General features: G+C 42.7%; 1 protein-coding gene across 6 annotated transcripts in view; it reads right to left on the reverse strand.

The window, feature by feature from the left end:
* The window catches only part of bmal1a (basic helix-loop-helix ARNT like 1a), a 127416-nt gene that overhangs the window by 22145 nt on the left and 89448 nt on the right, over nt 1-15823 (reverse strand). For all 6 annotated transcript variants that reach the window (XM_080190050.1, XM_080190048.1, XM_080190047.1 and 3 more), the window contains 6 exons: nt 15787-15807; nt 14006-14044; nt 11372-11413; nt 10786-10943; nt 7242-7321; nt 143-235 (listed from right to left, as the gene is read on the reverse strand). In XM_080190050.1, coding sequence (XP_080046176.1) covers nt 143-235; nt 7242-7321; nt 10786-10943; nt 11372-11413; nt 14006-14044; nt 15787-15807 — 433 coding nt within the window. The remainder of the gene's footprint in view (nt 1-142; nt 236-7241; nt 7322-10785; nt 10944-11371; nt 11414-14005; nt 14045-15786; nt 15808-15823) is intronic.

Raw genomic sequence — 15823 nt, forward strand, 5'->3', positions numbered from 1 at the left:
AAATCCTGTTAGCCAGCTCTTTCCTTACAGCCTTTCCCTCACTGAGTCCACAATTTCCATTAAATGCCAGACTACAAACATCTCAGTAGAGAGAAGATCAGGCCGGCGAAGAGATCTGTGCCCATTGCAAGACTCAATTTACCTGGCTGTAGTTGAGGATTTTGAAAACCGATTCAGACACAAAAAGTATCTTTCCTCTATCGCAACCCACAACAAAAAGAAATCCATCAGCTGCCTGTGGGAACAGTAAACAGTTTGATGAGTAAACATTCTCCAATAAAAAGGTGATATTTTCCCCACTTTCTTCCATTACAATGAGTCAATAACCCCTCCAATATATATCACAGAATCATAGAAACCCTACAGTACAGCCCATCAAGCCTGCACTGATCACAATCCCATCCAGGCTCTACCCCCATATCCCTACATATTTACCCGCAAATCCCTCTAACCTACACATTTCAGGACATTAAGGGCAATTATTTTTTTAGCATGGGCAATCAACCTAACCTGCATGTCTTTGGACTGTGGGAGGAAACCGGGGCACCTAGAGGAAACCCACACAGACACAGGGAGAATGTGCAAACTCCACACAGACAGTGACCCAAGCCGGGAATCAAACCCAGGTCTCTGGAGCTGTGAAGCAGCAGTGCCAACCACTGTGCTACCATGCCATCCTATACATGCTGAATAATTGACAGATCAACAACAAGTCAAACATTTTCCACAGAACTGGGTGAAGAATTCTACCAAGTATTCGGCAGAGAGGCACAGTAATTAGCACTGTTGCCTCATAGTGCCAGGGACCAGTGTTCAATTCTGGCCTCAGGTCACTGTCTGTGTGGAGTTTGCACATTCCCCCTGTGTCTGCGTGGGTTTTCTCCAAGTGCTGTGGTTTGCGCATACAGTCCAAAGATGTAGAGGTTAGGTTGATTGGCCACGCTAAATTAACCCTGATGTCACGGGAATAACAGTAAATACGTGAGGTTATGGGAATAGGGCCTGGGTGGAACTATGGTTGGCACGACCTCGGGGGACCGAATGGCCTCCTTCCGCAGGGATTCTATAATTTTATTCACTGGAACAGGTCTAGAATGCACTACATTAGGAATAGGAGATTTTAACTGGACTTGACGAATCTTACTAAATCGCTTGAGGAGGTAACAGAGAGTAGATGATGGTAATGCAGTAGTTGAGAACATTACACACGCAGTGGACAGTGGGGAACCTGTGGATGTGATGTATCTGGATTTCCTGAAGGCATGTGACAAGGTGCCGCACCAAAGGATGCTGCATAAGATAAAGATGCATTGTGTTATGGGTAATGTATTAGCACGGATAGAGGATTGGTTAACTAACTAAAGCAAACAGTGTAAATGGGTGTTTTTCTGGTTGGCGATCAGTGACTAGTGGTGTGCCTCAGGGATCAGTGTTGGGACCGCAATTGTTTAAGATTTTCATAGATGATTTGAGCTGGGGGACCAAGCGTAGTGTTTCAAAATTTGTAGATGACACTAAGATGAGTGGCAGAGCAGAGTGTGCAGAGGATGCTGAAAGTCTGCAAAGGGATATAGATAGTCTAACTGAGTGACCAAGGGTCTGACCGATGGAGTATAATGTTGAAAAATGTGACGTCATCCATTTTGACAGAAATAACGTCAAAATGGACTATTATTTAAATGGTAAAAAATTGCAGCATGCTGCTGTGCAAAGGGACCTGGGTGTTCTTGTGTGTGAATCACGAAAAGTTGGTTTGCAGATGCAGCAGGAATCACAAAAAGTTGGTTTGCAGATGTAGCAGGTAATTAAGAAGACAAATGGAATTTTGTCCTTCATTGCTAGAGGGATGGAGTTTAAAAACAGCGAGATTATGTTGCAGATGATAAGGTGCTGATGAGAACTGTGTACAGTTTTGATCTCCTTATGTGAGAAAGGATATACTGGCACTGGATGGGGTACAGAGGGGATTCACAAGGTTGATTACGGAGATGAGAAGGTTGACTTATGAAGAGAGACTAAGTAGACTGGGGCTATACTCATTGGAATTCAGAAGAATGAGGGGAGATCTTGTAGAAACATAAGATTATTAAGGGAATAGAGAAGATAGAAGCAGGGAAGTTGTTTTCACTGGCAGGTGAAACCCAGTACTGGGGGCATGGCATCAAAATAAGGGAAAGCAGATTTAGGACAGAGTTGAGGAGGAATTTCTTCACACAAAGGATTGTGAATCTGTGGAATTCCCTGCCCAGTGAAGCAGTTGAGGCTACCTCATTGAATGTTTTTAAGGCCAGGGTAGATAAATTTTGAACAGTAAAGAAATTAAGGGTTATGGTGTGCGGGCAGGCAAGTGGAACTGAGTTCACAAAAAGATCAGCCATGATCTTATTGAATGGCAGAGCAGACTCAAGGGGCCACATGGCCTATTCCTGCTGCTAGTTCTTATGTTCTTATGTTATTTATCTGGATGTTCAAAAGTTCTTTGAGTTGGTGTCCTTTAACAGACTAATGAATGAGGTCAGAGAAAGTGGAATCAGGGAACAAGTGACAAATGAGATGTCAGCTGACTTCAACTCAGATAGTAGAAAGTCAGAGTAAAGGATAGTTATTCAGAGCGTCAGAAGGTGGGAAGTAGTGCCCCACTAGGATCAGTGTTCAGACCACTACTGTCCACAATTTACCTTAATGTGGACTTTGGAATCAAAAGCACAATTTCTAATTTTGGAGATGACACTAAACTGGGAGGGGATAGTCAATACTGAAGGCGGCTGCAACAATTTACAGGATGACATTAATAAACTTGCAGAATGGACAAATAACTGGCAAATGAAGTTCAATACTAATAAATCTAAAGTAGTACATTTTGGAAGGAAGAATAAGGTCACTTATAACTTAAATGTTTAAATTTTTAGTGTCACAAGTAGGCTTACATTAACACTGCAATGAATTTACTGTGAAAATTGCCTAGTTGCCACATTCTGGCACCTGCTCAGGTACACAAAGGGAGAATTTAGTATGGTCAATGCACTTAACTAGCACATCTTTTGGACTGTGGGAGAAAACCAGAGCACCCGGAGGAAACCCATGCAGACATGGGGGCGAACATGCAGACTCCGCACAGACAGTGACTCAAACCAGGAATCGAACCGGGTATGGAAATCTCTACCCCAGAGGGCTGTGGAATATCACAGAATGAGAATGTCCAAAACAGAAAAGATAGAATCTCTATGTGCAGAAGGAGGCCATTCATTCCATGCAGCCTGCACCGACTACAATCCCGTAACTCCATATATTACCCTGCTAGTCCCCCTGAAACTAAGAAACAATTTTGGATGGTCAATCTAATCTTTGGGGTGGGGGAGGAAACTGGAGCACCCAGAAGAAACCCAGAGAGACACAGGGATAAAGTGCAAACTCCACACAGTCACGCAAGCCAGAATTGAAACTCAGATCCCTGGCAGAGAGGCAGCAGTGCCACCATCGATAGATTTCTGGATAATAATGACATTAAGGGATATGGGGATAATGGGAAAAAAAGTGTAGTGATAGATGATCAGCCATCATCTATTTGAATGGCGGAGTAAGCTTAACAGACCTTCTGGACTATTTCTGCTCCGATTTCTTACGTCCCCTGAAGGGAACAGATGGTTACAATGGATAGCGTGGTGGCAACGTGGTTAGCACCACTTCCTCAAAAGGGACTCAGGTTTGATGCTGGCCTTGGGTGGCAGTCTGTGTGAAGTTTGTGCATTCTCCCCGTATCTGTGTGGGTCTTCCCTAGGTGCTCCAGTTTCCTCCCATTCTCCAATGCTGTGCAGGTCAGATGGATTAGGCATGCTAAATTGCCCCTTAGTATCAAAAGATATGTAGATTAGCTATGGTAAATGCACAAGATTACAGGGATAGGGCAGGTTGTCTAGGTGAGGTGCTCTTTCAGAGAGTTGGCGTAGACTCGATGGGATGAATGGCCTTTTCTGCACTGTAAAGATTCTATGGTTCTATCTTCTCCAATGGCTGATTTAGATGTTTAAATATACAAGGAGACTTGAGCAGAGCACCAACACTGACATGGGCTGTTTGTATTGAATGGTCTCTTTCTATGCTCTATGTCCAAAATAAGTTAGCCTCTCATGGCTGTTCCTCCTTTTTAAAATTTATTCAGAATGCGAGATTCTCTGGAAAGGGCCTTTGTCCATCTCCAATTGCCCTCGAGAAGTTAGTGGGGAGCCAACTTCTTGCACTGCTGCACTCCATGTGATGTGGGGATAGGCGCAGAGTTGTTCAGGGGGAATTTCCAGGATTACGATCCATTGGCGAAAACGTCAGACGGTTTGCGATTTGCAGGTGGTGGTGTTCCCAGGGTTTGCTGTCCCTTGTCCTTCTAGGTGATAGAGATCACAGGTTGGAAAGATGCTGTCAATGGAACCTTGACGAGTTTCTGTAGTGCATTGGGAGCTGGTACACACTGTAACCACTATGTGGAGTCAATGTTCAAGGTGATGGATGCCAATCAAGGTTCACATCTCTTCGTAAATCCCATTTTCCTGTGTTTGCTCCTCTGACATCCTTACCCAACCAATCCATTTCAGGCTCCAAAATTTCAAGAGGGTGCTACCACCGAGCCAAGGCTGTGAAAGGTGTAATTCCAATTGAACTTATTATAGCAGTTTTAATTCAATTAAATGGTTCCAAGGGTTAGATTCTGGAGAGAGATTTGGCTTGTATTTCCTGGAATAGAGAAGGCGTAATCTTTTTGACATCTTTAGAATCTTGCAAGAACTTTATAGGACAGATGGAAACATTTTTTGCTGGTGGTGAGTCAACGACCAGAGGACATAACCGCAAGTTAGGAAGCATTTCCTCATGCAAACAGTGGTGAAAGCAGGGAACTCTCTTCCACATAAAGCAGTAGGTGATAGCTCAATTAAAATTTTTGAATCAGAGATCCACAGATTTTTGTTTGACAAGAGTATAAAAAATATGGAACCATGGTGGGTGGATGAGGTTTGAGATATAAATCAACCAAGGTCTATTCAATGTTGGAATGGGCTCGAGGAGTGAATGGCCTTCTTTGTGCTGATGCTCTTGTTTCACAAAAAGACAGACAAAATTGGTTTCAATTCAATCATTGCAGATCTATATTTGCCCTTGCAAGAATGGTGACACTCCTGTGGCTGCTTCCCAAAAACATAAAGAATGATCCCAGGAATGAAGGATTTGTCATATGATGACCAGTTGAGGAGTCTGGGTCTATACTTGGAGTTTAGAAAGATGAGGGGGGATCTAATTGAAACTTACAGGCCTAGATAGAGTGGAAGTGGAGAAGTTTCCACTAGTGGAAGAGACTAGAATTCAAGGGCACAACTTCAGAGTGACACTTCTTTAAAACTGAGATGAGGAGAAATTTCTTCAGCCAGAGGGTGGTGAGTCTGTGGAACTCATCGCCACAGAGGAGTGTGGAGGCCAGGTCATTGAGTGTCTTTAAGGCAGAAATGGATAGGTTCTTGATCAATAAGAGGAACAAGGGTTACGGGGAGAAGGCAGGAGAATGGGGACAACAATCATATCAGCCATGATTGAATGGCGGAACAGACCCGATGGGGCTGAATGGCCTAATTCTGCTCCTATATCTTATGGTCTATGAATGTGACAATGTCATTTCCCCTACATGTGGATACTATTAAGTTGTGCCTTATCACAGGAAGGCTGAATTCAACTTGCACACCTTGGCATAGCTAACATTGCTGCAACCCACCCATGAAGTTCAAATTTCTGTCTTCGCATTGACGTTTATGCTATCTGAAATTAGTCTGTATTGTCTAGCTAAGGATTTGTGGCACCTTTTCTTCCTTCTTGATGTCATGAATATCAAGAATGTTTTTTTTAAATCTAAATGGGCAGTTTTAATTGTGATCCTACAAAAAGGAATAATCATTATCCATTTGCATTAGTGCCAATTTCAAAGTTGCTAGTTCTGGGATTTTAAGCACTTGCTAATTACAGCTAGAAATAGCTGTATTTACTCAAAGGTTCATACCTTGTTAAGGAGCACTAAATGCAGGAATAAACAGAGGTAAATAACACCTGGTTCATGTTCTATTATCTTCTGTGTAGTTAACCCCTCAAATCTCCTTTAGGTGGTAACCCACACCATCACAGAGGTTTACATACCAAGCACTGACTGCAGCTTAAAGATAGATAAATATGTTTCCATGTAGTCTTGTTTAGTTTATTTATAACCTACAGCATTCTTGTTAACCAGCAGATAAGAAGGCTGCATGGTGGCTCAGTGGTTATACTAGCTGCCTCCCAGCGCCAAGGACCCAGGTCCAATTCCCAGCTTTAATCACTGTCTCTGCGAAGTCTGCAGGTTCTCCCGTGTCTGTGTGGGTTTCCTCCGAGTGCTCCGGTTTCCTCCCACAATCCAAACGGCATGCATTGGCCATGCTAAATTCGCCAGTGTACCCGAACAGGCACCAGTGTGTGGCGATTACAGGATTTTCACAGCAACGTCATTGCAGTGTTAACATAAGCCTACTTGCAATGCTAATAAATAAACTTAAACTCCACTATATCAGCTACAGCACAAAAAAGGCCAATCTCATTCACACACTTCACTGTAATTACACAGAAAGTACAGCACAGACACAGGCCATTCAACTCAACTGGTCCATGCCAGGGTTTATGCTCCACAACAGCTTCCTCATCTCACCTGATTAGCATATTCTTATATTCCTATCCTCCCCGTGCATTTACCTAGTTTCCCTTTAAATCTATCTGTGCTAGTCACCTCAAATATTCCTGATAGTAGTAAGTTCCACATTCCTAACACTCCAGGAAAAGCAGTGCACATTGTACTAGTAAATCACTCATGGCAGATAGAGCACTAGAAAGATGTTCAGCTGCTAACCTAGTTTGTAGTTTTAATGTCTCCAATAGAGGAAAGTGATCTAAAATCAAAGAGTCAGAGGTCAATTCAGAGCTAAATCTTGTTGTTGGATATTTTTCCAGACAGACACCTAATTGTCTTGTGTCCTTGGAAGTCAGGTTATTTTAAGGTCAAAAAAAAAGTAGCAAATAACTAGCTCTGTTTCCTTTTCATATCCCGTGAGTGTCACACAAAGCACACCATCCTGGGGTCCTGCTGAACACAATCAGATTTTATATAGATAGACAGCAAACAACTCCCCATTTCCAAATGGAAGTTTAATTAAAGCAGGGCTCAGTTAAAAAGAAAAATATACCCTGAGGATAAGATGTTTCAGCTCATCATCTGACAGAAAAGCTGGTTTGTAGTTAGCCTCTGTGTAAGCATTGGTGGCTCCTGTAATCACAAAAATCAAAACAATAAAGGTATAAAGATGGATCTTAAATCAAGATTAGATTGAAAATGCAACTCAACTTTCAACTCTTATGACTAGTTTCGATCACAATTACACATTCTAACATGTAACAGTTACTCAATTACAATATATATTTTATATATCTTGTTGATATATACACTTCCTCTTGCCACAACATTGTCAAGGTTTTCCATCAAGTTGCGCTTAATTGCACAATTGTTTGAAAATTATGGGTGGCACAGTGATTAGCACTGCTGCCTCACAGCGCCAGGGATCCAAGCTCAATTCCAGCCTCGGATCACTGTCTGTGTGGAGTTTGCACGTTCTCCATGTGTCTGCGTGGGCTTTCTCTGGGTGCTCCGATTTCCTCCCACGCTCCAAAGATGTGCAGATGAGGTTGATCAGTTGTGCTAAATTGACCAGTGTCAGGAGGATTGGCAGGGCAAATGTGTGGGGCTACAGGAATAGGGCCTGGGTGGGATTATGGTCATTACATACTCAATGGGCTAAATGGCCTCCTTCTGCTCTGTATGGATTCTATGATAATTACATTCTAATCTTCAATTTTCCAAACTTGGATCGTCATACCATACTTTAGTGGGGAAAAATCGGTTTCGGATTCTAATCTCTGCTATCTGAAAATTGGCTTTAAATTGGAACATTCTGAAGTTTGTTAGCTTGACCTGTACGACCCATAATACCGCCAGATTCTTGTCAAGAAAACTGAAGAATAGAAAATGATATCTAACCATAAAGAAGATAAAATTCTACTGATTGGAAGGGTACTTGTTTTTATTGTCGTGTCAATTCAGTTCATTAATGAATAACTAATATTTTGTGACATAGCCAATGACCAATTTGTGACAAGGCAAGTGGGCCACAATTTTACGGCACACCCACCCCACAATCGGGGCGGGCAAGGTTCGCAGAACGGCATTCTCCGTTGGCCTCGGACCGAATCTCACGAGCCTCGGGCAGGCGAGGCAATAAACTTTTAGCAGTGGTGAGTGTCACGTGCTTGAAGGGGGTGGGGCTGGTTTTGAACAGATGGCTTTGGGTCTCTGGCTCCCAAAATTCTCCATCATTGAGGTTTTACTCACCTCAATATCCAAGTCTGGTCTAGACTCTAACACAGATGGAACTTTTTTTTTAAAATTCATTCACAGGATGTGGGCATCATTAGCAAAGCCAATATTCACTCCATATCCCCAGTTACCCTTGGCCATTGAGTGGTTTGTCTGGCCTTTTCAGAGGGCAATGGATCTGGAGCCACACAGCCATTTGGAACATCTGGCTGTTTTTGTGAAATAATGTCAGGAAAATAACAAGTAAGCTTTGTGTTGCAATTACCACAGTTGATATACGTTCACATTGGGTAAAGGCAGCAGATTAATGTTCCTAAAGGACATCATGAAGCGGGTGAGTTTTGCAACAATTTGCTAGTTTAATGGTCGCCATTACCAAGACCAGTTTTTAATTCCAGATTTATTTAATTAACTGAATTTAAGTACACCAGCTGCCATGGTGGGATCTGAATCCATGTCTCTGGAGCATTACATACATACGCACGTACATACAAACAAATTAGTAGCAGTAGGCCACTCAGCCCCTCGAGCCTGCTCTGCTATTCAATAAGACAATGGCGGATCTGATTGTAACCTCAACCCCACATTCCTGCCAACTCCCAAATAACCTTTCATTCTACTGCTAATGAAGAACTATATTGTGCTGCCTTAAAAATATTCAGACTCTGCTTCTACTGCCTTTTGTGGAAGAGATTTCCCAGAGACTCACAACTCTCCCAGAAGAGTTTTCTCCTAATCTCTGTCTTAAATGAGCGATCCCCTGTTTTTAAACAGTGAGCCCTAGTTCTAAATCTTCCGAGAAGAGAAAACATCCTCCCCACATCCATTTTGTCAACACACTCTCAGGATCTGAAAGGCTTCAATCAAGTTACCTCTTAACTCTTTAAACTCTAAAAGGTACAAACACAACCTCTCCAACCTTTCCTCATAAGAAAACCCACCCATTCCTGATATTAATCAAGTAAAGCCTACTAGGTGTCCAAATGTCTGGATTACTGGTCCAGTAACATGGCCACTCTGCTCTTTCAAAAGTACCTCCCAAACTCACAACCTGTACCACTAGAAGGACAAGGACACTGGAGGCATGGGAACATCAACACCTGCAAGTTTCTCTCCAAGCTACACACCTTCCTGATTTGGAAACATATTATTGTTCCTTCACTGTACCTGGATCAAAATTCTGGAACTCCCTCCCTAACAGCACTGTGGGTGTACCTACACCACATAGACTGCAGCAATTCAAGAACACAACGCATCATCACCTTCTGGAATGCAATTAGTGATGAGTGATTAATGTTGGTCAGGCCACCGAAGCTTATATTCCACACAGGAGTAAGAAAAAAAAACAATTTCAACATAGGAAGATTTATATAAATCAAACAAACCTGAGGGACTTGGCTGTCACAAAATGTGGACTAATCTGTCACCTGCGTTTTTTTAAATTCATTCACGGGACATGGCGTCACTGTCTGGCCAGCATTTACTTCTAGTTGTCCGAGGATAATTGAGAGTCAACCACTTTGTTGTGGAGTCACATGTAGGCCAGGTCAGGTAAGGAGAGCAAATTTCCTTCCCTCAAGGGCATTAGTGAACCAGTTGGATTTTTCTGACAATCGGCAATGGTTTCACGGTCAACAGTGGATTCCTAATTCCAGATAATTTTATTGAATTCAAATTCCACCATCTGCTGTGGTGGGATTCGTAAGGACATAAGAAATAGGAGCAGGAGTAGGCCATCCAGCCCCTTGAGCCTGCCCCGCCATTCAATAAGATCATGGCTGATCTGAAGTGGATCAGTTCCACTTTCCCGCTTTCTCCCCATAACCCTTAATTCCCTTGTCTATCAAAAATCTATCTACCCATGACTTAAATATATTTAGCGAGGTAGCCTCCACCACTTCAACGGGCAGAGAATTCCAGAGATTCACCACCCTATGAGTGAAGAAGTTCCTCCTCAACTCTGATCTAAACTGTCCCCCGCCTTATCTTGAGGCTGTGTCCTCTAGTCCTGCTATCTTTTCTAAGCGGGAAGAATCTCTCTACCTCTATCCTATCCATCCCCTTCATTATCTTATACGTCTCTATAAGATCCCCCCTCATCCTTCTAAACTCCAACGAGTACAGACCCAGGCTATTTAGTCTCTCTTCATAGTCCAACCCCCTCATCTCCGGTATCGGCCTAGTGAACCTCCTCTGCACTCCCTCCAAGGCCAATACATCCTTGCGCAAGTGCGGCGACCAAAACTGCACACAGTAATTCAAACCCCGGTCCCCAAAACATTAGCCGAGCTTCTGGATTAATAGTCTAGTGGTAATACCACTAGACCACCGCCCGCGCCCCCCCCCTTCAATTTTCTCACCTCTTAAGGTCTTCATGTGTTGTACGGCCATCCTCAGCACAGTGAGTTTGTCAAGTTTCCGTGACATGGCATTGCATGTTGGCACCATCGACGCCAGCTCATCAATAAAACTGTTCATCTTATCTCGACGTCGCTTTTCAATCTGACTGTGAGCCTCCCTGAAAAATGAACAATGGAGTTCAATACCGCTCCAGAATTCAGCTCAACAGACATCCGCATTGTAAAATGATATTCGCTGGTTGAAATTTAACTGCTGTTCTACAGAATTGGAATTTGCTCCTTTTTAAATTATTTTTGTCAGGGTATGAGCATTGCTGGAATGGCTGGCATCCAGTGTCCATTTCCAACTGCCCCGAGATGGTGCAGGTGAGACTTCTCATTGGACCCTTGATGATAGGAATCACCTTACATTTGGATCCTCTGGTTACTGGCCAGCCTGCCAGCGGAAATGGTTCCTCTCTACTTGCTCTATCAAAACCACTTCATGATTTCAGGAACCTCTATTACAATCTCAGCGGTCAAGAGGACAACCCCAGCCTATTTAGGGAAGATTCTGTGCTTTAGAAACAAAGAACAGGAGAATTACCTGGCATTTTTCACACGCCCATGCTGGTCTGTACATTCCATCCTAGATGAGGAGATACAAAAATATTATAAAAAGAAAATATTCAGGGAAAACCTACATGGACTGAAAGGTTGAGGTTGTGCGAAAGGGTTGAAATTGGGTGCTTCGAGTTGCAGGAACAGAATTAATTTACATTATTCTAATAATTGATTGCCCTGGTCTAAATTAAAGAGTCTCCTTTAAGAGCAAGGCCATGCTTAAAAAACAAATTCAAGCAAAGACCAAAACACAGGAGTTCACATTCCTGGGCAGAGGGACAACGAGGTTGTGGAAGATGGAAAATTCTATATCATAGCTTCAGAGGGAAGGATGTGGGTTATACATCTTTGGTGACCAAACTTTGGCTTAGTTGTTAGAAACCAGGGCTGGAATTCTTCCATCTCGTCTCCGCCATTGGAATTTTAGCGGGTGGGTTGCGGACAATGTGAAACCCCATTGACAGTTAGGCAGGAATTTCTCCAACGCGGCTGGAGAATTCCGCCCCAAGGGGTCATTTACAGACAACACAGAAGTATTTGAGGTCACCTGTCTAACCACTTAGCTGCAGAAACTCAGGAGTAAGAGTTGAAAGTTAAAATAAAAGGCACTAGTTTCTATTTCCACACAAGGAAGATATGATGTGAGAATCTATAATGTATCTGTATCAACTCTTTGGTAGAACTATCCAATTAGGTCCACTCCTCCTCTTTCCCCAGGATGTAGCAAATTCTCCCCTTCAACTATACCTTTAATTTCTTTTGAAAGTTACTACGGCATCTGCTTCCAGACAGCAGATCCCAAATCATAATTCAATTAAAAATCCTTGCATCGCTCATTGGCTCTTACTAATTATCTTTTTAAAAAGGTGCAAACAATAACCACAATGACTTGCATTAATAGAGCACATATTAAGTAATGAAATATCCCATTTCCCTTTACAGGAGCGTAGGGAGATAAAATGTGACAGTGAGCTACATAAGGAGATAGTAGGACAGGCGACCAAAAGCAGAGGTAGGTTTGATAAAGCTGATAAGCTGATCAGCAACCTTGATTCCATGCACCCGCCCCATTTTCTCAACCTCTTCCAGCCCTACACCCCCCACAAGATCCATGCATTCATTCCTGCAATTTTGGCCTTGAGTATCGCCAATTTCCATTGCTCCACCAACAGCTGTGCCCTCACCTATCTGAGCCTGAAGTTCTGGAATTCCCTCCCAAAACTGAAATTTGCGTGGCTCAGTGTGAAACTTTGCTTCACAATGGTTTCTGTGAAGTGGCTCAAGACATTAAACATGCAACATAAACATAGGCTGACGTTGTGTAACAGCACCTCCCATTATCTTTCTTTGCTCCGGGATGACACTAACTTCCCTTGGTCTACAAAGAAAAAACAGAAATTGCAAAGTCTACTTTTGCCTTCGGCGCCCAGGCGGCAATATTGCAAAATAGATTGATCACCTATCCATTTATCAATCCTGTCCGATTCTGGAACCCTACCACCTGACTATCTTAATCCAACTAATCAAGAGCAAAACTAGAAACATTTGCGAGATATTTACAAAAGGGCTTGTGAAAGGCAAATAACTTCTGCAAATGGCATACTTACTTCCCGTTTTTGTTACCTCCGTACTTGACTGTTCCATTGTACTCCCAACTGGCCTCTCAGCTTCCACATTCCGTAATCCGGAGTTGATCCAAACAAGTTCCCCTGCCACCCCACCCTTCTTTACTCAGAGGGTAGTAAGGGCATGGAATGCCCTGCCTGCAGCAGTTGTGGACTCACCAACTTTAAGGGCATTCAAATGCTCAGTGGATAGGCATATGGATAACATTGGAATAGTTTAAGTTAGAGGGTCATTAGATTCGTTCCACTGGTCAGCACAACATCGAGGGCTGAAGGGCCTGTACTGCCCTCTAATGCTCTATGCCTGCTTGGCTCCCAGTCCAGCAATGCTACAAATTTAATGTTTTTACCCTCATGTGCAAATTTCTCCCTGGCCTTGCCCTTCTCTATCTCTGTAGCCTCCTCCAACACTACAAATCCTCCTAGATCTCCACACTCTTCCAATTCTGACCTCTTGCACATCCCCAATTTCATCATCCCACCATTGATGACCATCCTTTCAATTGCCTGAGCCCCCAATTTGGCAACTCGTTCATTGAACCTTTTTGTTTCTCTCTTTTCCACCATAAAACCTACATCTTTGACTCAGTTTGGTCACCTGTCTCAATATGTCCCTTTTTCGCAACTTTTAACTGATTACTCCCTTGAAGTGGCTTGGGAATTTTATTATGTTAAAGGCGATATACAAATGTAAGTTGTTATTATAACATTTTACAAGTCACACAATTTGTCGATAAGAGCCTCACGTAATTAACCAGAGCACCTTCCAACTCACAACGCGCATTGCCATAATTAGCCAGCGGTTAGCTATTATTGGATGGAAAATCCTGGAACGTAAAAAGTACTTTATATCAGTAAGAAACTGGGCAAATGCAACCTACTCGCTTTCTCTTATCAGATTTATGCTTGTAACAAAAACCTTTAAAGTTGAAGCAAAATAGATTGCATCAAAACAGTAATTTCTTAAAATAATAGAAACTATTTGATCATACCTGCTGTGTTGGTCCTCTTTGTCAGTGTCCATCCCATCTCTGAAAGCAACACAAAAACAATCTCAAGAAATCTTTCCTTTATTTCAAGATAGAGAGTAATAAGTTACAGAATGATTGATTTGGTTAATCCATTTCACATTCTAACCGCAGAGTCTTTCAGATCAGTATAACACGCAAATCAGATGGGCAATCACAGACTTACAAGGCAGGGACAGATAGACAGACAGAGAAAGCAAAGCAGAAAGGGAGAGCACAGTGGGGGAAGAGTGCGGGAACAGAGACAGACAGACACACACACACACACACACACACACACACAAATACCACAGAGACTAGCACACGGGGGGGGAGGAAGGGAGGGCACATAGAGGGAGAAAGGGAGTGAGAGAAAGACAAAGTTTTTGCTATGCAGAAACTCTTGTTTGATAAAAGACCATGAGATATTGCCCTCACCTGAACCTCTCCCACCTCCAGGCCCTTACCCTCACCTCCCCAGCTCTCTTGCCATTCTCTATGTGTACATGTGTGCATGCGTGTGCCTGTGTGTGCACGTGTGAGCATGTGTGCACACGCGTGTGCATGGAGGAAACAATTTCCTCCAAATGCTATTTAATGAAAACTCTATCTGTACTGTCCATGATAGGCACATTTTTTAGTTTCCTGTGCTCAGATCCCTCAACCCATGTTTTTACTTTCATAACCTGCTGAGAGATTATTACAATAACTGCATTGGTTGCAGAGTGCTTTGAAACATCTTGAGGTTTAGAAAAATGCCATAGAAATGCATGTTCTGTTCATGTATAAGAAGCCATATCATTAGCACAATGCCATGGCTCACTTTGAAAACCATGATTTGTTAAGGAATTGTAAAAGAACCAAATTTCACAATGACTATATTTTAATGCATTTGACAAGAACTCAGAGATTCTGTTTTATTTCCATTAGGGCAGTTTGAGAATTTGAAATCAGTTTTTAAAAAAAACTCAAAATCAGAGGTGACCTTGAATCTGTTGGATTCCCGTAAAAAAAACTAATTCATGTCCTTTTTTGTAGTTAACCTCCCTTACTTTATCTAAGTAACTCACAACTGCTTTAGAAGTGGCCTAACAAGTCAGATGCATCAAGCCTTCATGAAAAAGGCTCTACCTTCACAGGGCAACTTAGGGAATGGGTAACAAAGACCAGGGACACCAACATGCTTAGAATTTATAAGAGAAGACATGCTTCCAAATGGGAAGTCAAGCTAATTATAATCAACTGTGGAATGCCTGACTGACTGTGACAAAACAAGGGTGGCATGGTGATAGTGGCTAGCTCTGCTGCCTCACACTAGGGATCCAGGTTCAATTCTGGCTTTGGGTGACGGTTTGTGTGGAGCTTGCAAGCTCTCCTAGTGTCTGCATGGGTTTCCTCCCACAGTCCAAAGGTGTGCAGGTTAGGTGGACTGGTCATGCTAAATTGTCCCTTAGTGTCCAAAATATATGCAGGTTGGGAGGATTAGCCAGTAGGCGTGGTTATGGGGGCAACAGCTCTCGGTGGAGAGTTGCTGCAGACCTGATGGGCTGAATGGTTAACTGATCACAGAATTGCAAACCCCAGGCATTGACCTTATTCAGGTTTGATACAACTGGATGACTCACCTGTCTTAAAGGGTCTCTGCTCTGGGTGCCATTTAATGGCCCATTTGAAACAATTCATTACACTTGCCCTGTCACTTTCCACCAAACCCCCATCACACATACACTTCTGGAAACTAGACTGTTTCACTTTTTCATACTTACTCAAACGAAAAGCCATCAAGTCTGAAAAAAAATAAGG

The sequence above is a fragment of the Carcharhinus amblyrhynchos genome, chromosome 6 (assembly GCF_965287045.1).
Source record: "Carcharhinus amblyrhynchos chromosome 6, sCarAmb.v2.hapA, whole genome shotgun sequence".
NCBI classification, from domain to species: Eukaryota; Metazoa; Chordata; class Chondrichthyes; order Carcharhiniformes; family Carcharhinidae; genus Carcharhinus; species Carcharhinus amblyrhynchos.